We start from the raw sequence: 23,109 nt of genomic DNA on the forward strand, positions 1-23,109 counted from the left end.
TCATATCGACCTGCAAACTAAGAGAAGTACAATACCAAGAATCCCAATACTTACTTTCCCCAGTAAGAAAGAAAGTCATATTGTGTAATAATGCAAAGGGACAGAAAACCCCGAAAAATGCACACTTTTTCTTTTTTGCCCTCATAATATGCAAACAGGTTTGCCACCTGCACTTCAAAGAAGAAATACCAGGATTCTAAAGGCAAAGGGCAAGCTGTTCCCCAGGAAAAATTGTGCCAGTGAACAACCTGAAGCACAGTAATGATGTTATAAAAACTATAGATGAACCCCCAGTAAGAAGCAGATTCCCTGCTTCGGCCTCCTCCACGTGTAAACCTGGGCAATGAAAAGACGTCTAGATCCTCCCTACGTGTAACAGACCACGGGGTGAAAGAGCAAGAGAGAAGTAGAATGAAAGGTCGCCGAAAAACTCGGCTTCAAAGAACTCACCGGGAGAGGGGCGGGGTTCTCTTGCTGGGCACCGGCAGGTTCCTCGTCTCCGAGCAGCGGCGCGGGCTCGTCGGGCGGCGGCCGGGCCGGCAGGGTGTCGCAGCAGCTGGCGGCCGAGAAGCGGAGGTGGCTCTTGCGCGAGTCGGCCGTGAGAGACACGTCGTGCGAGTAGGAGTGCAGGAAGGCGCGCACGCCGTCGATGCCCACGAAGTGCGTGGCCGGCACGCCGCGCAAGGCGCCGCTGCCCGCCGCCAGCAGCTGCTGCTGCGAGCGCCGCCAGCGCCGCAGGCGCAGCGCCAGCAGCAGCAGCAGGAAGGCGACGAACAGGCACGACACGGCGGCCACGGCCAGCACCAGCCAGCGCGTCAGGCTGCCGCCCGCCTCGCCCGCCCCCGCCTCCGCCTCCGCCCGCGCCGCGCTGCCCAGCTCGGCCAGCAGCTCGGCCACGCTCTCGGCCAGCACCACGCTCAGCGTGGCCGTGGCCGACAGCGCCGGCCGCCCGTGGTCCTTCACCAGCACCACCAGGCTCTGGCGCGCCGCGTCGCGGGCCAGTGGCGAGCGCGCCGTGCGCACCTCGCCGCTGTGCAGCCCCACGCGGAACAGCCCCGGCTCCGTCGCCTTGGCCAGCTCGTACGACAGCCACGCGTTCTGACCCGCGTCCGCGTCCACCGCCACCACCTTGGCCACCAGCGCGCCGGCCTCGCTCGACCGCGCCGCCAGCTCCACGCCCGACCACACCGAGCCCGACAAAGCCCCCGCCGCCGGCGGCGGGTACAGCACCTGCGGCGCGTTGTCGTTCTCGTCCACGATCACCAGCCGCACCGACACGTTGCTGCTCAGCGCCGGCGAGCCGCCGTCCTCCGCCCAAACCCACAGCCCCACCTCGCGCACCTCCTCGTAATCGAACGAGCGCAGCGCGTACAGCGCGCCCGTCTCCGCCTGCACCGACACGTACGACGACAGCGGCGAGCCCCGCACACCACCCTCCCCCAGCCGGTACCGCACGCGCGCGTTCTCCCCCCAGTCCGAGTCCGTCGCCCGCACCCGCAGCACCAGCAAGCCCGCCACGTTGTTCTCCCACAGACGAGCGCTGTAGCGCTCCTGCAAGAACACCGGCGCGTTGTCGTTCACGTCCAGCACCCGCACACACAGCACCCTACTGCTCTGCAGCGACGGACGACCGCCGTCGGCCGCCCGCACCGTCACGTTGTACTCCGACTCCTGCTCCCGGTCCAACAGCTCTGCAGTCACCACACGGTAGTAATTATCGAATGACTTCTCTAGGCGGAACGGGAGGCTTTCCGTGATGCTGCACTGCACCTCGCCGTTGGCCCCAGAATCCCTGTCTTGGACGCTGAAAATGGCGATTACTGTTCCCAGCGGTGTATCTTCTGGAACGGGACTGAACACGGACATAATTACAATCTCGGGAACGTGGTTGTTCACATCAGCGACCTTGATGTGTACCTTGCTGTGGGAAGCGAGTCCGCCCGCATCCCGAGCTTGCACAACCAATTCGTAAAACTCGTGTTCTTCGAAATTCAACTTCTCTGTTATTTCAATTTCCCCACTTTCAGGATCTAGCTTAAAAGTTTTGTCGAACTTCTCCGGGATTTTAAAGAACGAATATTTCACCTCAGCGTTTGGCCCCTCGTCTCTGTCAGTCGCTGTCACCTGTAACACCCGACTTCCCACGGCCACGTCTTCTCTCACGGTCACCTTATACACAGACTGAGTAAATTCTGGAGCATTGTCATTTCCATCTAACACAACTACTTGTATTGTTGTCGATCCCGATTTTACCGGACTCCCGCCATCTGTGGCTGTTAGGATCAAATTGTGAACAGCCTGCTCTTCCCGATCCAAAGATTTCACCAATATTAATTCTGGATATTTCACGTCGTCATCTCCGTTTTTCACATCCAAGGTGAAATAGCTGCTCTCGCTACATTCATAATTCTGTAAAGAGTTCACTCCTATGTCGGGATCGTGAGCTTTCTCCAATGGGAAACGTGCGCCTGGTGCAGTATACTCGATGATTTCTAAGATACTGCTTCTTTCTGGGAAACTGGGAGCATTATCATTAATATCCAGTATTTCTACCTCCCCTTTGTAAATGTTCATTGGCTGCTTTACAAGAATTTCAAAATTTAGGATGCATTTAGGAGCAGCTGCGCATATCTCCTCCCTATCCACCTGCTCCATCATAGATAAGTGGCCGCTCTGCAAGTCCAGAAAAAAGTACCGTGCCCTACCTGTGTCAAAAACGTGGGCGTCGCGGTCTGGGAGCGCCGGCAGCTGCAGCCCCAGGTCCTTGGCCACGTCGCCCACGAACGAGCCCTTGGGCATCTCCTCGGGCACCGAGTAGCGCAGCTGCCCCCACGCCGCCTCCCAGGCCGCCAGCAGGACGCCCCACAGCAGCACTCGCTGCCGCCGGCCCCAGCGCCTCCCCGCCGCGCACATCTCCGCCGCCGCACCGCCGGCACCGCAACACCGCCGGCAGATCCCCACCGCCGACCGTCGATCTGGTACCCGCTTCGGCTCCCGCTTCTGCTCCAATTCCTTCTCCGGCTCACCGCTCCCGGCCGCTGCCGCCGGCCTCTCCGCCTCCTTCAGCACGGCTCCGCAGCGCGGGGACGATCGCAATCCGGCGTCTGCCGAGCCGGACACCGAGCGAGCGGGAAAGCGATTCTGCCCGCAGCGGGCGGGGCTGCAGCGCTTCCTCTCGCTCCTCTCAGTCAACAGCGGCGCCCGCAGCCTCCTCCTGGCACTGCAGGCACCGAGCGCTGCCCGCCCTGCCTCGCCCACGGGAAGCTCGTGGGAGTGCCACAGGCGCCACAGAGACTTAGGGCTCCGTCCAGCCCCCTCTAGCTCATCTCTTCCTTGAGAAGCTGATCATGACTGCTAAGAAGGCAGAGGCGTCCCGTGGTTGTGCTGTTTCTACCACACGAGAAAATGTTTTGTAATGGTGATAAAATATAGATATAAAATTCTCTTAATATGTAGTAGTCATATTCCTTTAGTTCAAAAGGACCATCTCCCCCACTTACTGCCCAGCTTTTGGGGCAGTCATGCTTGAGTGACTTTTTTTCCCTTACCTTTTCTGGCAACACAGCTTAATACCAGAACGACTTCAGCCGCCTTGGAATTCCAAACCCTGTGCAATAGCACAAGGCAGCAATAGCCTTTTCCATGTTCAGCGTCCTCAGGTGGTCTCGAACCTGATCTTCTCTTACAGTGGGAGGGACTTGGCTCCCCCAGTCCCTGCCCTGAGCTCCATCCACTTGATAGGAATGGGAAGAGACACTGCCAGGGATGACTGCAGGTTCATCGTGGGAAGATCAGGAGGGGTTTACCTTGTTTTTCTTCCTGACATACCTGTAGAAGCCCTTCTTGCTATTCTTTGTATGCCTTGTCGAGTTCAACTGTAGCTGTACCTTGAATTCCTGACCCTTCCCCTAAAAAACTAGGCAACATTCCTATACTCTTTCTAGGACCCCTGTCTCTGCTTCCAGGGCCTGTGCATTTCTTTCTTGTCCCTTGGTTTGTCCAACAAGTCTTCTCTTGGCCATTCCGGTCTCTTCCCTTCTTTTCCTGATTTTTTACACATGGATTCAAGTGGTCTGTTCCAGTGTGTGGGAATCATCCTTAAACATCTGTTAGCTCTGCTCTGCTCCCTTGTTCCTCAGGGCACTTTCCTAGGGACATGCACTGACTAACCCCTGGAATAGGTGGAAGTGTGCTTTTCTAAAATTCAGCATACTGAATTTACTCTTTGCCTGATCCACTTCCATTAGGACTGTGAACTCCACCAGTGCATGACCATGGCAGCTCAGGCTGCCTCCAATCTTGATATCCCTGATTATCTACTTGTGTTGGTGACCAACAACTCCAGAAAAGCATTTCTTCTGCTAAGGGTTCTTATTACCTGGCCTAAGGACTTAACTCTTAAAAAAGGGCACCTCCAATGAGCCCCTTGGGAAAGCTCAGTGTTTTTTCAGGCCTTCCAAGACAGGAAAGTGTCTCCCACCCTTGGAGTAAAAGCTGTAATAAACCATCTATTTATGAACTGACACTTGGAGCCTCAAGCTGGAATGACCCGAGACCCAGCAGTTCAGCTACAAAGGGTGATGGTCTCCAGAGATCTCGGTAAGAGAGACACACTAACACTCTTTTATAGCTCACACTATTGGAAGATATTAGTAGAGATCATCCTACATCCCATTAGATGTGGAGAACACTTAGTGGAAGTAACTTCACACAGGACTCCAGCCACACACAGCAGCCATGCAGGCCCTGGTCACAGAAAAGGAGGAGTGCTCCTGTTTCACTCATTCAAGACATTACACAACTTTCTTGAGGTAAAGCAGTTTTATTTATCGTTTTTAGTGCCCCAGTAAAAGAAGTTTGCATGTAGACTTCTTGCTCACAGTAGGCTTTCTCACCAGTACCAAGTGAGAGCTGCCTGCAGGTTCTTTGCTTACCATGAGATGAATTTAACCTTTCAACAAAGGATTTGTAGAGCAGAACACAGCACAGCAGAGGCCTGTGCCTTCCCAGATTAACTGGATTATGGATCACTTCATCCTTGATGTACATCAGTCTTCTGTCAGCATCACTACACCAGTTTCTCCTCAGGGCTTACCTGTTTATCCATGCCTTGTGGAAGCAGTCCTGTTGTAGTCCTCTGTATTTCCCAACAGCAAGGCATCTCCCTGTAGCAGCTTTTACTCACCAAATTCCCACCTCCAGGATCTCCCATGGAATACTTCTCAAGGCAACCTGCATTCTATCTTTGTGCCACCCTTTTCTGAAATTCCCACACCTTCAGTATTGCAAACATTATGTGCTCTGACACCTCACAACTGCCATTTGCAGATGGAGCTGTCAGGAGAGTTGGAAAGGACACTTCCCTCCATCACTGCTTTGCAGGGGCCTTTGCAAATCCAGAGCCTCTGATGGGGATGGGGTCAGATTCCCCTGACCTGCATATTACTGGGATCCATCTCAGCCAGGTCAGTGCTCAGAGGAGCCACAGAGGCCTGATAGCAATTCCCTCCTCCCCACTGTTTTCCTGAATGTTGTATCAGCTGCATCTCGGAACGAGAAATGCACCCACTCAGCATTACCTCAGCCAAAGGAAAAAGACAAAAAACCCCCTCCCAGACTTCTGAAAAACCTTGAGGGAGCTTTCCCAGAAAGAATAAATCTACAAAGACTGTCTCAATACAGGGCATTTGGATGTTCTCTTTATTTCAGTTTTACCCAAGGGGTACCCAAGTTTAAAATGCTATAAAAGTTTATAACTTCAGCACAACACATTCTGAGGCTTTCTGAATATTCTGTGCATCACAGACATCATTCAAAAAATACTTTATTATACATTGTATGACAGTCCTTCTTAAGTAGAATAGGAAGGACAATGTTCAAACACAGTTCAGAGAGTAGAAGGAGAAATGACAAAAAGGAGAATGCAAACGGCCTCCCACAAACCCAAAGAATCATGTGGGGACAACTTTCCACTCCTATCAAGAAGTATTCAGGTACAACCATGAGGAGACCAAACTCAATGTCCTTTTTACCATTTCACCTTGATTCTACCTTCAGAAAATGCTCTTTGAAGGACATGTGGAGTTTTCATGCAATTCATCTAAAGACAATGAACATGTTTTCACAACTCTGCACAGTTACAATCTACCCCAACTGCATTTGTACTGCCATATTTCTGTATTTTCAAGATGATCCCAAAGAGACAGAAGACCCAACCTCCCTTTCATAGGGCAAAGGAAAATTTGTTACGTGTTTTGCTGCTCTGCCCTGCCCTGGAGATTATGAGACTGTTGTACTCAAAAGGTCAAAATACCCTTCATGCCTGCTGAGCTGGAATTGCCTGCATTGCAACGGCTGAATGGAAGCCAATCCCTGATTTGCTGGGCACCACAAGTACAGGATACGCAGACACACAGTGGTTGTATTGACTGATATAGTGACAAGAAAGCAAAGGACACAGAGCCCACACATCTCAGAGACATCCAGAAACCAGGAAAGAAAAAGCCCCATGCTCAAACAATTATGTGACACAATTCTTACAATGTCCTTACTTTCCTGAGCTGGAAAAGGGGTTTTCTGCATTTCAGTAAGGTCTGCCCAACTGTGCGACAGTGATTCAAAAAAGAATAAGAGGTCCACTCTCTTGGTGGACAGCAAGAGAAATAAGAGCTTAGCTGGGACTGCTAACCCCATTCTCAAAGACTCTCAGAAATGGCTGTAATGGAGGTGAAACATATCAGTCTCAGAGTGACAGAACCTTACTTTCTTTTGTTCGGCTGACTAGTTTTTAAAATGAGAGACAAAATTTATTCAGACTTAGAATTTGCGGGAACTTGGTTATGTCAACTGCAAATACAGATTTATTGTGGAAGTACCATTCCCACAGGCTGCAGCCGGCATCCCTTCCTACCACGAGGCATGAAACATCTGCCTGTGCTGACCCCACGCTAGTTAAAGGAAAGACAGTTGAACTGTTCTGCAGAGACAGTCCCAGCATCGTCCGGTGTCACGTCCTCTGTGGGGACAGGGACACAAGGGAAAACCTGTTCCTCACTGGGGCCCCCGGCCATGGCCCAGGGTTGTGGTGTCAGGCTGGGGCCGAAGGGCTTGAGGAACCTGAACTCGCTGTTGCCCGAGCCCGTGGTGAGGCTGATCTCGTAGCAGTAGGGGTGGGGCAGGGTCCCTGCAGCAGCTGCCTCGGCCAGGCCGCTCGGCAAGTTGTCGGCCCCGTCAAGCACGTGGGCAGCCTTCAGCTCCTTTGTCTTGCACAGCCTGCGAGCCACGAAGGCTGCTGTGGAGGCGAGGAAGAGCAGGGAGACGAAGACCAAGGCAAGGATTAAGTAGGTGGTGAGGGAGCCGGGCTGGTCGTCGGTGGCGGGGCTGCCGTGCGGTTGGCGCAGGTCGGAGAAGTCCTTGAGCAGGAGTGCGCTGAGAGCGGCGGTGGCTGAGAGGGGTGGGCGGCCGTTGTCTCGCACCAGGACGACGAGCTTGTGCTTGACGCTGTCTCTGTCTGTCACGGGCCTCCTGAGCCTCACCTCGCCGCTTTGGGCAGCCACGGCAAAGAGCCCGGGGTCGGTGGCCCTGAGCAGGTGGTACGAGAGCCAGGAGTTCTGCCCCGAGTCGGCGTCGACGGCCACCACTTTGGAGACGAGGTAGCCCGCCTCAGCCGACACGGGCACCAGCTCGCTGGAGGCCGGGCCGCTGTCGGGCGCCGGGTACAGCACGAGCGGGGCGTTGTCGTTCTCGTCCAGCACCAGCAGGCGGACGGTGACGTTGGCTCGCAGCGGAGGAGAACCCGCGTCAGAGGCGCTCACCACCACCTCGCTCTGCCTCAGCTGCTCGTAGTCCAGCGCTCGCAGCACAAACACCTGCCCGCTCTCCGAGTTCACCGACAGGCACGAGCACCAAGGCCGCTCCGCCGCTTGCCCCGCTGACAGCGAATAGGTCACCTTGGCGTTGAGCCCCACGTCGGCATCTGCGGCACTCACGGCTCCAACCAGCACGCTGGGCACATTGTTCTCACGCACGTACATGGTGTACGAGCTCTGGCTGAAGACAGGCGCGTTGTCATTGACGTCTGAGATGGCCACGCTGAAGGTGTGGCTGCTCGTCAGAGGAGGGGAGCCCGCGTCTGCTGCTGTCACCGTCACCATGTACTCAGCCGTCTCCTCGCGGTCCAGGGCACTCACCGTCACCAGCTCATAGTAATTCTTATAGGCTGGGCGCAGGGAGAAGACGAGCTGATCGTCGAGGGCACAGGAGACCTTGCCGTTGGCCCCGGCATCGCGGTCCCTGACACTGAAGAGGGCAACGACCGTGCCGGGCGCTGAGTTCTCGGGGAGGGGACTGCTGAAGGAACTGACCACCAGCTCCGGGGCATTGTCATTCACATCCAACACCTTCACCAACACCTTGCACACTGCCGAGAGTCCCCCACCATCTGTGGCCCTCACATGGAGTTCGTGATGTTCTGCTACCTCAAAGTCCAGAGGCTTTTTGAGTTTAATTTCACCACTCGTGGAGTCAATCTCAAATGCTGAGTCACTCCGGCTGACTGCTTCGCTGAACTGATAGGAGATGTCCCCATTAGTTCCCGCATCCTGATCAGTTGCCAACACAGTCAGGACCACAGAGCCCTCCGGTGCATTTTCCAAAACCTGCACAGTGTAACGATCCTGTGTGAACACGGGAGTGTTGTCATTGACATCTAGAACTGTAATGTGAATTTGGGTGGTCCCACTCCTGGGAGGAGAACCCCCATCCACAGCAATGAGACTGAAATCCATCTCTGCCTGCTCCTCTCTGTCTAGTGGCTTTTCCAAAACCAATTCTACGTATTTGTCGCCATTACTCCGACTTGCAAAGGAGACACTAACGTACTCATTCTCGGGAGAGATGCTGTATGTCCGAATGCTGTTGCTGCCAATATCGAGGTCCCGAGCAGCGTCCAGAGGGAAACGAGAGCCAGGATCGCTCGTTTCGGGAATCTTAAAAGTGACTCGTTCCGCAGGGAAAACGGGCGAATTGTCATTGATGTCTTGCAGGGCCACCTCGACCCGAAAGAACTGCAGCGGGTCGGCCAGCAGCAGCTCGAAGGCGAGCGTGCAGGTGTCGGCCTGGGCGCACAGCTGCTCCCGGTCGAGCCTGTCGGCCACGACGAGGCGGCCGCTGGCGCGGTCGAGGCGAAAGTGCTGCCGGCCGTCCTCGGCCAGCAGGCGGGCGCGGCGAGCCGAGAGCTGCGCCGGCGGCAGCGCCGCGTCCTGCGCCAGGTTGCCTACGAGGGAGCCGCTGTCCGCCTCCTCGGCCACGGAGTAGCGGATGGGCTGCGAGCGAGCGAGCGCCAGGGAGAGCAAAGCACACACACAAAGCACTTGCCTTGCCATCGCCATGGCCCTCCTCCGGCGGCGGCGGCGGCGGCGGTGTCCGATCTCCTTCTCGCGGATCTCTCGCGCAGTCCCCAACGAAAGCGGCAGCGGTCGGATGCCTTCCTTCTCTCTCTGTATTCCGGTCGGTTCGGCAGCCCGGAGTGCAGCCGCGGTGTGCCAGGCTCGGCTGGCAGAGCCAGCGCTCGCTGCCGCAGCCGCTGCCCGCTCCGCCCGGCTGGGCTGTTGGGAGCTGGGCTGGGCTTGGCTGTGCTGAGCTGGGCTGGGTCGGGCTCGGCGGCGCCTTAGCCGAGACCACCACCCAGCGGTGCGCGCTGGGACTGCGCCCGCCGCCGCCCGCTGCCCGCGCTGCCGCTCGGCCCGGCCCACGGACACGCGCGCACACGCGCGGTGCCGCCGCTCGCCCTCGGCTGAGCCCGGGGCAGGACGCGCGCACATGGAAGCGGGGAGGGAAGTGCCGGAAAGGGTCGGGATGAGCCAGGAGAGGCCGCCGCTTGAGTATGACAACACGGGGAGCAATGGAACGTTCGCCTCGTCTGTTCCTGTTCCCGGCTGCCCACAGCCCGCAGGAAACCGCGAGACCTCTGCACCCGGCATGCGAGTCAGTGCCTTTTGAGAAACGCGGCAGTAAAAGCGGCACAAGGCGTTTCCCAACGTAGTGTGATGGAGAACCTGAGCCCAGAAAGCCTGAGCCGCCTTCCCCGAACAGACAAACACTTCTGGGGCCTCCACAGTAGAAGCGGAGTGGTAACAGCATGGGCACGGCACCGAACGCTCTATTGCCTGCATCTCCAAACTGAAGATATGTACCCCCCCCAAACACTACCTCATGGAAAGGACACACTGAGAAAAAAACTCCCAGACTTTTCAAAAAACTTGGCAGAGCTTTCCCAGAAAGCACATCTCTACAGAGACTTTTCTCTCTCCACACCAGGAATTCAGGTACTCTCTTTATTTCACTCTTACACATTGTTTCAGTTTCTACACTCAGGGGTATCCCAGTTTACAATGGTACAGTTTATAACTTCAGCACAACACAGCTTGAGGCTTTCTGAATATTCCATTCCTCACAGACATCATTCAAAAAATCAGTCATCAGAGATGGTTTGACAGTCCTTTTTAAAAGGAACAGGCAAGTAAATGCTCAAAGACAGTTCAGGGAGTAGAAGGGAAAAGGTCAACAGAGAATGCAAATGTGCTCACATAAAACCTGACAGCCATGACGGGATAGCTTTTGACTCCATTAAGAAGCCTCTGGCTTCTGGAACAACATTGAGGAGAACAAATTCAATGTCCTTTCCACCAGTTCATTTTGATTCTGCCTTCAGAAAATGTTCTTTGAAGGACATGTGGAGTTTTCATGCAATGCACCTCAAACACAACAAATATGTTTTCACAATTCTGTACAGTTTTGTCTATCCCAACACTCTTTGTGCTGCTGTGTTGCAAGGAGACAGAACACCCAACCCCTCCTACAGGCCAAAGGAAGAACTTATTGTGCATTTTGCTGCTCTACTCTGCAATACAGAAGATGAGACTGATGTACTGAAAGGGTCAAAACACCCCCCTTGCCTGCTGGGTTGGAATGGCCTGCATAGCAATGGCTGAATGGGAGCAAATCCCTAATTCATCAGGCAGCACTAGGGATGCACAGACAGACACAGTGACAAGAGAGCAAAGGACACAGGGCCCACTCATCTCAGCCAAAGACATCCAGAACCCAGGAAAGAAAGAGTACTGTGCTTACACAATGCTATGACATTATTCACAACATCCTAATTATCCAAGCTGGGAAAAGGCCTTTGTGCATTTCAGACATTACAGAAGAGAATAAGCGGTCTAGTGCCTTCTGTGGCAGCAAGAGAGACAAGATCTCCTCTGGAACTGTTAACCCCTCTCTTAAAGACTGTCAGAAATGGCTGAATCAGTTTTGAAACCTACAACTTTCTGAGTTAAAGAGCTTTTCATCCCTTTATTCTGTTTGCTTCTTGGTTTTTACTGGAACACAAGCATTCCCTGACTTACAATTTCCCAGATTTTGGTTATGCCAATTGCAAATACAGATTTACTCTGCAGAAACCATTCCCACAGGCTGCAGCCTGCATCCTTTCTTATCACGAGGCATGAAGCCTCTGCCTGTGCTGACCCCGTGCTAGTTAAAGGAAAGACGGTTGAACTGTTCTGCAGAGACAGTCCCAGCATCGTCCGGTGTCACGTCCTCTGTGGGGACAGGGACACAAGGGAAAACCTGTTCCTCACTGGGGCCCCCGCCCATGGCCCAGGGCTGTGGTGTCAGGCTGGGGACGAAGGGCTTGAGGAACTTGAACTCGCTGTTGCCCGAGCCCGTGGTGAGGCTGATCTCGTAGCAGTAGGGGTGGGGCAGGGTCCCTGCAGCAGCTGCCTCGGCCAGGCCGCTCGGCAAGTTGTCGGCCCCGTCAAGCACGTGGGCAGCCTTCAGCTCCTTTCTCTTGCACAGCCTGCGAGCCACGAAGGCTGCTGTGGAGGCGAGGAAGAGCAGGGAGACGAAGACCAAGGCAAGGATTAAGTAGGTGGTGAGGGAGCCGGGCTGGTCGTCGGTGGCGGGGCTGCCGTGCGGTTGGCGCAGGTCGGAGAAGTCCTTGAGCAGGAGTGCGCTGAGAGCGGCGGTGGCTGAGAGGGGTGGGCGGCCGTTGTCTCGCACCAGGACGACGAGCTTGTGCTTGACGCTGTCTCTGTCTGTCACGGGCCTCCTGAGCCTCACCTCGCCGCTTTGGGCAGCCACGGCAAAGAGCCCGGGGTCGGTGGCCCTGAGCAGGTGGTACGAGAGCCAGGAGTTCTGCCCCGAGTCGGCGTCGACGGCCACCACTTTGGAGACGAGGTAGCCCGCCTCAGCCGACACGGGCACCAGCTCGCTGGAGGCCGGGCCGCTGTCGGGCGCCGGGTACAGCACGAGCGGGGCGTTGTCGTTCTCGTCCAGCACCAGCAGGCGGACGGTGACGTTGGCTCGCAGCGGAGGAGAACCCGCGTCAGAGGCGCTCACCACCACCTCGCTCTGCCTCAGCTGCTCGTAGTCCAGCGCTCGCAGCACAAACACCTGCCCGCTCTCCGAGTTCACCGACAGGCACGAGCACCAAGGCCGCTCCGCCGCTTGCCCCGCTGACAGCGAATAGGTCACCTTGGCGTTGAGCCCCACGTCGGCATCTGCAGCACTCACGGCTCCAACCAGCACGCTGGGCACATTGTTCTCACGCACGTACATGGTGTACGAGCTCTGGTTGAAGACAGGCGCGTTGTCATTGACGTCCGAGATGGCCACGCTGAAGGTGTGGCTGCTCGTCAGAGGAGGGGAGCCCGCGTCTGCTGCTGTCACCGTCACCATGTACTCAGCCGTCTCCTCGCGGTCCAGGGCACTCACCGTCACCAGCTCATAGTAATTCTTGTAGGCTGGGCGCAGGGAGAAGACGAGCTGATCGTCGAGGGCACAGGAGACCTTGCCGTTGGCCCCGGCATCGCGGTCCCTGACACTGAAGAGGGCAACGACCGTGCCGGGCGCTGAGTTCTCGGGGAGGGGACTGCTGAAGGAACTGACCACCAGCTCCGGGGCATTGTCATTCACATCCAACACCTCCACCAACACCTTGCAGATTGCGGAAAGGCCCCCACCATCTGTGGCTCTCACACTGAGTTCGTGAGTCCCTGCTGCCTCAAAGTCCAGGGGCTTTGTGAGTTTAATTTCACCACTCGTGGGATCAATCTCGAATGCTGAGTCACTGTGGTCAACTGCTTCACTGAACTGGTAGGAGATTTCCCCATTAGTTCCCGCATCCTGATCAGTTGCCAGCACACTGAGAACCACAGAGCCCTCTGGTGCGTTTTCTAAAACCTGCACATCATACAGTTCATGTGTGAAGACTGGAGCATTGTCATTGACATCCAGAACTGTAATGTGAATTTGTGTGGTCCCACTTCTGGGTGGAGTGCCTCCATCAACAGCAATGAGACTGAAATCCATCTCTGCCTGCTCCTCTCTGTCTAGAGGCTTTTCTAAAACAAGTTCAACATATTTCTTGCCTTTAATCCGACTCCCATAGGAGACACTAAAGTACTCATTCTCGGGAGAGATGCTGTATGCCTGGACGCTGTTGCTGCCAATATCAAGGTCCCGAGCAACCTCCAGAGGGAAACGAGAGCCCGGGTCGCTTGTTTCAAGGATCTTAAAAGTGACTCGTTCCGCAGGGAAAACGGGCGAATGGTCATTGATGTCGTGCAGGGCCACCTCGACCCGAAAGAACTGCAGCGGGTCGGCCAGCAGCAGCTCGAAGGCGAGCGTGCAGGTGTCGGCCTGGGCGCACAGCTGCTCCCGGTCGAGCCTGTCGGCCACGACGAGGCGGCCGCTGGCGCGGTCGAGGCGAAAGTGCTGCCGGCCGTCCTCGGCCAGCAGGCGGGCGCGGCGAGCCGAGAGCTGCGCCGGCGGCAGCGCCGCGTCCTGCGCCAGGTTGCCTACGAGGGAGCCGCTGTCCGCCTCCTCGGCCACGGAGTAGCGGATGGGCTGCGAGCGAGCGAGCGCCAGGGAGAGCAAAGCACACACACAAAGCACTTGCCTTGCCATCGCCATGGCCCTCCTCCGGCGGCGGCGGTGTCCGATCTCCTTCTCGCGGATCTCTCCCGTAGTCCCCAACGAAAGCGGCAGCGGGCGGGTACCTTCCCTCTCCCTCTGTATTCCGGTCGGTTCGGCAGCCCGGAGTGCAGCCGCGGTGTCCCAGGCTCGGCTGGCAGAGCCAGCGCTCGCTGCCGCAGCCGCTGCCCGCTCCGCCCGGCTGGGCTGTTGGGAGCTGGGCTGGGCTTGGCTGTGCTGAGCTGGGCTGGGTCGGGCTCGGCGGCGCCTTAGCCGAGACCACCACCCAGCGGTGCGCGCTGGGACTGCGCCCGCCGCCGCCCGCTGCCCGCGCTGCCGCTCGGCCCGGCCCACGGACACGCGCGCACACGCGCGGTGCCGCCGCTCGCCCTCGGCTGAGCCCGGGGCAGGACGCGCGCACATGGAAGCGGGGAGGGAAGTGCCGGAAAGGGTCGGGATGAGCCAGGAGAGGCCGCCGCTTTACTCCGAACGCACGGAGAGCTCCGTCACCTGTCCCGAGTCTGTCCGCGCTCCCCGCTGCCCCCAGCCCGCGGGAAGTCCTGAGCTCCCTGCTGCTGACCCGAGAGTCAGTGCCTTTTGAGAAACGCGGCAATAAAAGTCTCACAAGGCTTTTACCAATGCAGCGTGAGGCAGAGGGTGAGCTCGGAAAGACTGACCCGCCTTCCCGGAACAGACAAACCGGCCCGGAGCCTCTGTAGTGGCAGCGCAGCGCTAACAGCAGGAGCACGGCATTGAACACTCCATCGGCAGCATCGCCACGCTCTAGACACATAGGGACCCACCCAACATTACCTCAGGAAATGGACAAAACGAGAAAAAACCCCCCAGACTTTTGAAAAACCTTGACAGAGCTTTCCCAAATGAACGATTCTACAAAAGACATCTTTCTCCACGCGAGGACTTAAGGTACTCTCTTTATTTCACTCTTACACATTATTTCAATTTTACACTCAGGGGTATCCCTGAATGTAAAATTCACCACAACACAGAGTGTGAGGCTTTCTGAATATTCCGTGCATCACACACATTATTAAAGGTATCAGTTACTATAGATGGTGTGACAATCCTTCTTAAAAGGAGCAGGCAAAAAAATGCTCCAACTCAGTTCAGGGAGTACAAAGAAAAAGGGCCAAAAAGGAGAATGCAAAGGCTCTAACACAAACCAAGAAAGTCATGCTGGGACAGCTTCCCAGTTCAATTTTGCTGAATTCAGGAACAACAATGAGAAGACCAAAATCAAAGTCCTTTTCACAAGCTCATCTTGATTCAGAAAATGCTCTTGGAGGTACACAAGGAGTTTTCATGCAATGCCCCCAAAGACAATGAAGAGGTTTTCACATCTCTGTACAGTTACAGTCTACCTCAACACCGTTTGTGCTGCTGTACTGCAAGCAGACAGAACACCCAATCCCCTCTTACCGGTCAAAATATAGATCCTATTGTGCATTTTGCTGCTCTTCTCTGACACAAAGAAGATGAGACCTCTGTACTCAAAGGGTCAAGATACCTCCTTGTCCGCTGAGCTGGAATTGCCGGATCTCTGAGCTGGAATTGCCTGCTTTGCAATGACTGAGTAACAGGAATTCCCTGATTCACTGGGCAACACCAGTGAACATTAGGAAACACACAGTGTCTGTATTGACTGACACAGTGACAAGAAAGTAAAGTGCACAGAGCCCATATATTTTATGCAGAAACATCTGGAACCCAGGAAAGGAAGAGCTTGGTGCTCACATGGCATTGTTACACAGCAATGACAATTTATTTACTTTCCTGAGCTGGGAAAAGGTCATTGTGCATTTCAGTGAGGATGAGGTTTGTCTGTCCCACTGTTTGTGCCATACTGTTACAAAACAGAATTAAAGGTCCACAGTCTTGTCTGACAGCAAGAGAGACAAGAGCTTAGCTGGGAGAGCTAACAGCATTCTTAAAGCCTGTCAAGAATGGCCTTAACAGACTTGAAACATATGAATGTCTGAGTGAAACAGTTTATGTTCCTTTATTCTGTTTGCTTGTTGATTTTTAGTGGAACACAATAATATTCTAGCTTACAATTTCTGGAAACTGGTTATGCCAATTGCAAATACAGATTTCCTCTGGAGGAACCATTCCCACAGGCTGCAACATGCAACACTTCCAACCACAAGGCATGAAACCTCTGCCTGTGCTGACCCTGTATTAGTTAAAGGAAAGTCTGTTGAACTGTTCTGCAGAGACAGTCCCAGCATCGTCCGGTGTCACGTCCTCTGTGGGGACAGGGACACAAGGGAAAACCTGTTCCTCACTGGGGCCCCCGGCCACGGCACAGGGCTGTGGTAGCAGGGCATGGGCACGGCACTGAACGCTCTATTGCCTGTATCTCCAAACTCAACACATGTACCCACCAAACATTACCTCACTGAAAGGACACACTGAGAAAAAAACTCCCAGACTTTTGAAAAAACTTGGCAGAGCTTTCCCAGAAAGCACATCTTTACAAAGACTTCTCTCCCCACGCCAGGAATTAAGGTACTCTCTTTATTTCACTCTTACACATTATTTCAGTTTTTACCCTCCGGGATATCCCAGTTTCCAATGGTACAGTTTATAACTTCAGCACAACACAGCGTGAGGCTTTCTGGATATTCCATTCCTCACAGACATCATTCAAAAAATCAGTTATTAGAGATGGTGTGACAGTCCTTTTAAAAAGGAATAGGCAAGTAAATGTTCAAAGACAGTTCAGGGACTAGAAGGGAAAAGGTCAACAGAGAATGCAAATGTGCTCACATAAAACTGGAAAGTCACGAGGGGATAGCTTTCCATTCCATTGAGAAGCCTCCGGATCCAGGAAAAACAAGGAGGAGAACAAACTCAATGTCCTTTCCACCAGTTCATTTTGATTCTGCCTTCAGAAAATGTTCTTTGAAGGACATGTGGAGTTTTCATGCAATGCACCTCAAACACAACAAATATGTTTTCACAACTCTGTGCAGTTACAGTCTATCCCAACACTCTTTGTGCTGCTGTGTTGCAAGGAGACAGAACACCCAACCACCCATATAGGCCAAAGGAAGAACTTATTGTGCATTTTGCTGCTCTACTCTGCAATACAGAAGATGAGACTGATGTACTGAAAGGGTCAAAACACCCTCCTTGCCTGCTGGGTTGGAATGGCCTGCATAGCAATGGCTGAATGGGAGCAAATCCCTAATTCATCAGGCAGCACTAGGGATGCACAGACAGACATAATGACAAGAGAGCAAAGGACACAGGGCCCACACATCTCAATCAAGACACATCCAGAACCCAGGAAAGAAAGAGTGCTGTGCTTACACAACACTGTGGCATTATTCACAACATCCTAATTTATCTGAGCTGGGAAAAGGCCTCTGTGCATTTCAGCAAGAATGAGATTTCTCTGCCTAGCTACTCCATTCCGTTACAGAAGAGGTCTACTGTCTTGTGTGACAGCAAGAGAGACAAGATCTTCTCTGGGAGATCTAATCACATTCTTAAAGCCTCTCAGAAATGGCTGAATCAAGTCTGAAACCTACTGCCGTCTGAGTGAAAGACCTTTGGTTCCCTTTATTCTGTTGGCTTCTTGGTTTTTAGTGGAACACAAGCATTTCTTGACTTACAGTTTCCCAGAATTTGGTTATGGCAATTGCAAATACAGATTTACTCTGCAGAAACCATTCCCACAGGCTGCAGCCTGCATCCCTGCCTACCACAAGGCATGAAGCCTCTGGGTGTGACAACCCCGTGCTAGTTAAAGGAAAGATGGTTGAACTGTTCTGCAGAGACAGTCCCAGCATCTTCTGGTGTCACGTCCTCTGTGGGGACAGGGACACAAGGGAAAACCTGTTCCTCACTGGGGCCCCCGCCCATGGCCCAGGGCTGTGGTGTCAGGCTGGGGACGAAGGGCTTGAGGAACTTGAACTCGCTGTTGCCCGAGCCCGTGGTGAGGCTGATCTCGTAGCAGTAGGGGTGGGGCAGGGTCCCTGCAGCAGCTGCCTCGGCCAGGCCGCTCGGCAAGTTGTCGGCCCCGTCAAGCACGTGGGCAGCCTTCAGCTCCTTTCTCTTGCACAGCCTGCGAGCCACGAAGGCTGCTGTGGAGGCGAGGAAGAGCAGGGAGACGAAGACCAAGGCAAGGATTAAGTAGGTGGTGAGGGAGCCGGGCTGGTCGTCGGTGGCGGGGCTGCCGTGCGGTTGGCGCAGGTCGGAGAAGTCCTTGAGCAGGAGTGCGCTGAGAGCGGCGGTGGCTGAGAGGGGTGGGCGGCCGTTGTCTCGCACCAGGACGACGAGCTTGTGCTTGACGCTGTCTCTGTCTGTCACGGGCCTCCTGAGCCTCACCTCGCCGCTTTGGGCAGCCACGGCAAAGAGCCCGGGGTCGGTGGCCCTGAGCAGGTGGTACGAGAGCCACGAGTTCTGCCCCGAGTCGGCGTCGACGGCCACCACTTTGGAGACGAGGTAGCCCGCCTCAGCCGACACGGGCACCAGCTCGCTGGAGGCCGGGCCGCTGTCGGGCGCCGGGTACAGCACGAGCGGGGCGTTGTCGTTCTCGTCCAGCACCAGCAGGCGGACGGTGACGTTGGCTCGCAGCGGAGGAGAACCCGCGTCAGAGGCGCTCACCACCACCTCGCTCTGCCTCAGCTGCTCGTAGTCCAGCGCTCGCAGCACAAACACCTGCCCGCTCTCCGAGTTCACCGACAGGCACGAGCACCAAGGCCGCTCCGCCGCTTGCCCCGCTGACAGCGAATAGGTCACCTTGGCGTTGAGCCCCACGTCGGCATCTGCGGCACTCACGGCTCCAACCAGCACGCTGGGCACATTGTTCTCACGCACGTACATGGTGTACGAGCTCTGGTTGAAGACAGGCGCGTTGTCATTGACGTCCGAGATGGCCACGCTGAAGGTGTGGCTGCTCGTCAGAGGAGGGGAGCCCGCGTCTGCTGCTGTCACCGTCACCATGTACTCAGCCGTCTCCTCGCGGTCCAGGGCACTCACCGTCACCAGCTCATAGTAATTCTTGTAGGCTGGGCGCAGGGAGAAGACGAGCTGATCGTCGAGGGCACAGGAGACCTTGCCGTTGGCCCCGGCATCGCGGTCCCTGACACTGAAGAGGGCAACGACCGTGCCGGGCGCTGAGTTCTCAGCGAGGGGACTGCTGAAGGAACTGACCACCAGCTCCGGGGCATTGTCATTCACATCCAACACCTCCACCAACACCTTGCAGATTGCTGAAAGTCCCCCACCATCTGTGGCCCTCACACGGAGTTCGTGATGCTCTGCTGCCTCAAAGTCAAGAGTCTTTCTAAGTTTAATTTCACCCGTTATGGGATTAATCACAAATGCTGGGTCGCTGTGGTCCAATTTTTTCCTGAACTCGTAGGAGATGTCTCCATTAATTCCTTCATCCTGATCAGTTGCCAACACAGTCAGAAACACAGAGTCCACTGGCATGTTTTCGAATACCCGCGCATGGTACACCTCCTGTGTGAACACTGGGGAGTTGTCGTTTGCATCTAGAATTATAATGTGAATTTGGGTGGTCCCAGTCCTGGGTGGAGAACCCCCATCCACAGCAATGACATTGAAATGCATCTCTGCCTGCTCCTCTCTGTCTAGTGGCTTTTCCAAAACCAGTTCCACATATTTGTCATCGTCACTCCGAGTACCAGAATAGACACTAAAGTACTCATTCTTAGGAGAGATGCTGTATGCCTGAATACTGTTTATACCAACATCAAGGTCCAGAGCCCCCTCCAGAGGGAAACGAGAGCCAGGGTCACTCGTTTCTGGGATTTTAAAAGTGACACTTTCCTCGGAAAAAACAGGCGAATGGTCATTGATGTCGTGCAGGGCCACCTCGACCCGAAAGAACTGCAGCGGGTCGGCCAGCAGCAGCTCGAAGGCGAGCGTGCAGGTGTCGGCCTGGGCGCACAGCTGCTCCCGGTCGAGCCTGTCGGCCACGACGAGGCGGCCGCTGGCGCGGTCGAGGCGAAAGTGCTGCCGGCCGTCCTCGGCCAGCAGGCGGGCGCGGCGAGCCGAGAGCTGCGCCGGCGGCAGCGCCGCGTCCTGCGCCAGGTTGCCTACGAGGGAGCCGCTGTCCGCCTCCTCGGCCACGGAGTAGCGGATGGGCTGCGAGCGAGCGAGCGCCAGGGAGAGCAAAGCACACACACAAAGCACTTGCCTTGCCATCGCCATGGCCCTCCTCCGGCGGCGGCGGCGGCGGCGGTGTCCGATCTCCTTCTCGCGGATCTCTCGCGTAGTCCCCGCAGAAAGCGGCGGCTGTCGGATGCCTTCCTTCTCCCTCTGTATTCCGGTCTGGTCGGCAGCCCGGAGTGCAGCCGCGGTGTGCCAGGCTCGGCTGGCAGAGCCAGCGCTCGCTGCCGCAGCCGCTGCCCGCTCCGCCCGGCTGGGCTGTTGGGAGCTGGGCTGGGCTTGGCTGTGCTGAGCTGGGCTGGGTCGGGCTCGGCGGCGCCTTAGCCGAGACCACCACCCAGCGGTGCGCGCTGGGACTGCGCCCGCCGCCGCCCGCTGCCCGCGCTGCCGCTCGGCCCGGCCCACGGACACGCGCGCACACGCGCGGTGCCGCCGCTCGCCCTCGGCTGAGCCCGGGGCAGGACGCGCGCACATGGAAGCGGGGATGGAAGTGCCGGCAAGGGTCGGGATGAGCCATGAGGGGCCGCCGCTTGACTCCCAGCGCACAGACAGCTCCGTCACCTGTCTCGCGTCTGTCCGCGCTCCCCACTTCCGACAGCCCGCGTGTAGCCGTGAGCTCTCTGCTCTCCTGGCAGGAGAGTCCGCGCACGTCGAGAAACACAGCTGTAAAAGCGGCACAAAACGTTTTCCACCGCAGCGTGAGGCAGAGGCTGAGCCCGGAAAGACTGATCTTCCTTCCCCAAAGAGACAAACAGGCTCGGAGCCTCTGCAGTGGCAGCGCAGCGGTAACAGCGCGGGTACGGCATTCAACACTCTACCATCAGCATCGCCAAGCTCTAGACACATAGGGACCCACCCAACATTACCTCAAGAAATGGACAAAATGAGAAAAAACCTCCCAGACTTTTGAAAAATCTTGACAGACCTTTTCTGAATGATTGATTCTACAAGAGATTCTTCCATGCAAGGAATTAAGGTACTCTCTTTATTTCACTCTTACATGCTATTTCAGTTTTTACACTCAGGGGTATCACAGTTTAGAATGTTACTCTTTAAAACTTCATCACAACACAGACAGTGAGGCTTTCTGAATATTCCGTGTATCACATACATTAGTAAAGGTATCAGTTACTACAGATGGGGTGACAGTCCTTCTTAAAAGGAATGGGCAAAAAATTGCTCAAAATCATTTCAGGGAGTACAAGGGAAAAGGGCAAAAAGGAGAATGCAAATGCTCTAACACAAACCCAGAAAGTCATGCTGGGACAGCTTTCCAGTTCAGTTCTGCTGAATGCAGGAACAGCAATGAGGAGATCAAACTCAAAGTCCTTTTCACAAGCTCATCTTGATTGTACCTTCAGAAAATGCTCTTTGAAGGACATTTGGAGTTTTCATGCAATGCCCCCAAAAACAATGAACATGTTTTAACAACTCTGTACAGTTGCAGCCCACCCCAACACCATTTGTGCTGCTGTACTGCAAAAAGACAGAACAGCCAATCCCCTCTTATCGGCCAAAGGAAGATCTTACTGTGCATTCTGCTGTTCTTCTCTGACATAAAGAACATCAGACCTCTGTACTCAAAGAATCAAAATACCCTCCTTGCCGGCTGAGCTGAAATTGCCTCCTTTGCAATGGCTGAATGGCAGGAATTCCCTGATTCACCGAGCATCACTAGTGAAGATTAGGAAACACACAGTGGCTGTATTGGCTGACATAGTGACAAGAAAGCAAAGCACACGGGGCCCACACATCTCAGATAGAGACATCAGGAACCCAGGAAAAAAAGTGCTTGGTGCTCACATGTCCTTGTGACCCTGTGCTGACAACTTCCTCATTTTCCTGAGCTGGGAAAAGTTCTTTGTGCATTCAAGCAAGAATGAGGCTTGTCTGTCCCACTGTTTGTGCCATACTGTTACAGAGTAGAATTAAAGGTCCACGGTCGTGTGTGACAGCAAGAGTGACAAGAGCTCTCCATCATTTACCAACAGCCCTGGCTCACTGGGGAGGTCCCAGATGATTGGAAGTTGGTGAATGTCACACCAATCCACAAAAAGGGCCAGAAGGAGGACCCAGGAAACTCCAAGCCTGTCAGTCTGACCTCAGTGCCTGGCAAGGTTATGGAGCAGATCATCCTGGGTGCAATCACACAGCACCCACAGGATGGACAAGGGATCAGACCCAGCCAGCACGGGTTTAGGAGGGGCAGGTCCTGTCTGACCAACCTGATCTCCTTCTACAATAAGGTGACCCGCCTGGTGGATGAGGGGAAGGCTGTGGATGTGTCTGTCTGGACTTCAGCAAAGCCTTTGACACTGTCTCCCATAATATACTCCTGAAAAAGCTGCAGCCCACGGCTTGGGCAGGGGCACTCTGTGCTGGGTCAGGAACTGGTTGAGGGCCGGGCCCAGAGAGTGCTGGTGAACGGAGCTGCATCCAGCTGGCAGCCGGTCACCAGTGGTTTCCCCAGGGATCAGTGTTGGGCCCAGTCCTGTTTAATATCTTTATCGATGATTTAGATGAGGGGATTGAGTCCATCATTAACAAATTCGCAGATGACACCAAGTTGGGAGGGAGTGTCGACCTGCTGGAAGGCAGGAGGTCTCTGCAGAGGGACCTGGATAGGCTGGAGAGTTGGGCTGGTTCCAACGGGATGAGGTTCAACCAGGCCAAGGGCCGGGTCCTGCACTTTGGCCACAACAACCCCCGGCATCTCTACAGGCCGGGCCAGAGTGGCTGGAGAGCAGCCAGGCAGGAAGGGACCTGGGAGTGCTGATTGACAGGAGGCTGAACATGAGCCAGAGTGTGCCCAGGTGGCCAAGAGGGCCAAGGGATCCTGGCCTGGATCAGGAACAGTGTGGCCAGAAGGACCAGGGAAGTGATTCTGCCCCTGGACTCAGTGCTGGTGAGGCCTCACCTGGAGTGCTGTGTCCAGTTCTGGGCCCCTCAGTTCAGGAAGGACAT

At 55.2% G+C, this 23,109-nt stretch overlaps 5 protein-coding genes across 5 annotated transcripts in view; all 5 read right to left on the minus strand.

The window, feature by feature from the left end:
* Window positions 1-366: 366 nt before the first annotated feature.
* On the minus strand, window positions 367-3,073 carry LOC135422823 (protocadherin gamma-A7-like). The gene has a single exon (XM_064672330.1). The coding sequence runs from the start codon at window positions 2,911-2,913 to the stop codon at window positions 367-369; it is 2,547 nt and encodes an 848-aa protein (XP_064528400.1). The 5' UTR covers window positions 2,914-3,073.
* Window positions 3,074-5,677: 2,604 nt separating this feature from the next.
* LOC135422372 (protocadherin beta-15-like) lies at window positions 5,678-9,825 on the minus strand. Its single transcript, XM_064671460.1, has one exon. It carries the CDS (start codon window positions 9,819-9,821, stop codon window positions 6,948-6,950), a length of 2,874 nt encoding a protein of 957 aa, XP_064527530.1. The 5' UTR covers window positions 9,822-9,825; the 3' UTR covers window positions 5,678-6,947.
* A 1,455-nt stretch (window positions 9,826-11,280) lies between these two features.
* LOC135422373 (protocadherin beta-15-like) lies at window positions 11,281-14,907 on the minus strand. Its single transcript, XM_064671461.1, has one exon. The coding sequence runs from the start codon at window positions 14,398-14,400 to the stop codon at window positions 11,536-11,538; it is 2,865 nt and encodes a 954-aa protein (XP_064527531.1). The 5' UTR covers window positions 14,401-14,907; the 3' UTR covers window positions 11,281-11,535.
* A 1,594-nt stretch (window positions 14,908-16,501) lies between these two features.
* Window positions 16,502-20,897, minus strand: LOC135422375 (protocadherin beta-15-like). The gene has a single exon (XM_064671464.1). The coding sequence runs from the start codon at window positions 20,617-20,619 to the stop codon at window positions 17,746-17,748; it is 2,874 nt and encodes a 957-aa protein (XP_064527534.1). The 5' UTR covers window positions 20,620-20,897; the 3' UTR covers window positions 16,502-17,745.
* Window positions 16,502-23,109, minus strand: part of LOC135422374 (protocadherin beta-15-like) — a 38,136-nt gene continuing 31,528 nt past the window's right edge. The window contains exon 2 of the mRNA XM_064671463.1: window positions 16,502-17,563. The gene's annotated coding sequence lies outside the window, so the exon portion shown is untranslated. The remainder of the gene's footprint in view (window positions 17,564-23,109) is intronic.

The sequence above is a fragment of the Pseudopipra pipra genome, chromosome 15, assembly GCF_036250125.1.
Source record: "Pseudopipra pipra isolate bDixPip1 chromosome 15, bDixPip1.hap1, whole genome shotgun sequence".
In the NCBI taxonomy this organism is placed as follows: Eukaryota; Metazoa; Chordata; class Aves; order Passeriformes; family Pipridae; genus Pseudopipra; species Pseudopipra pipra.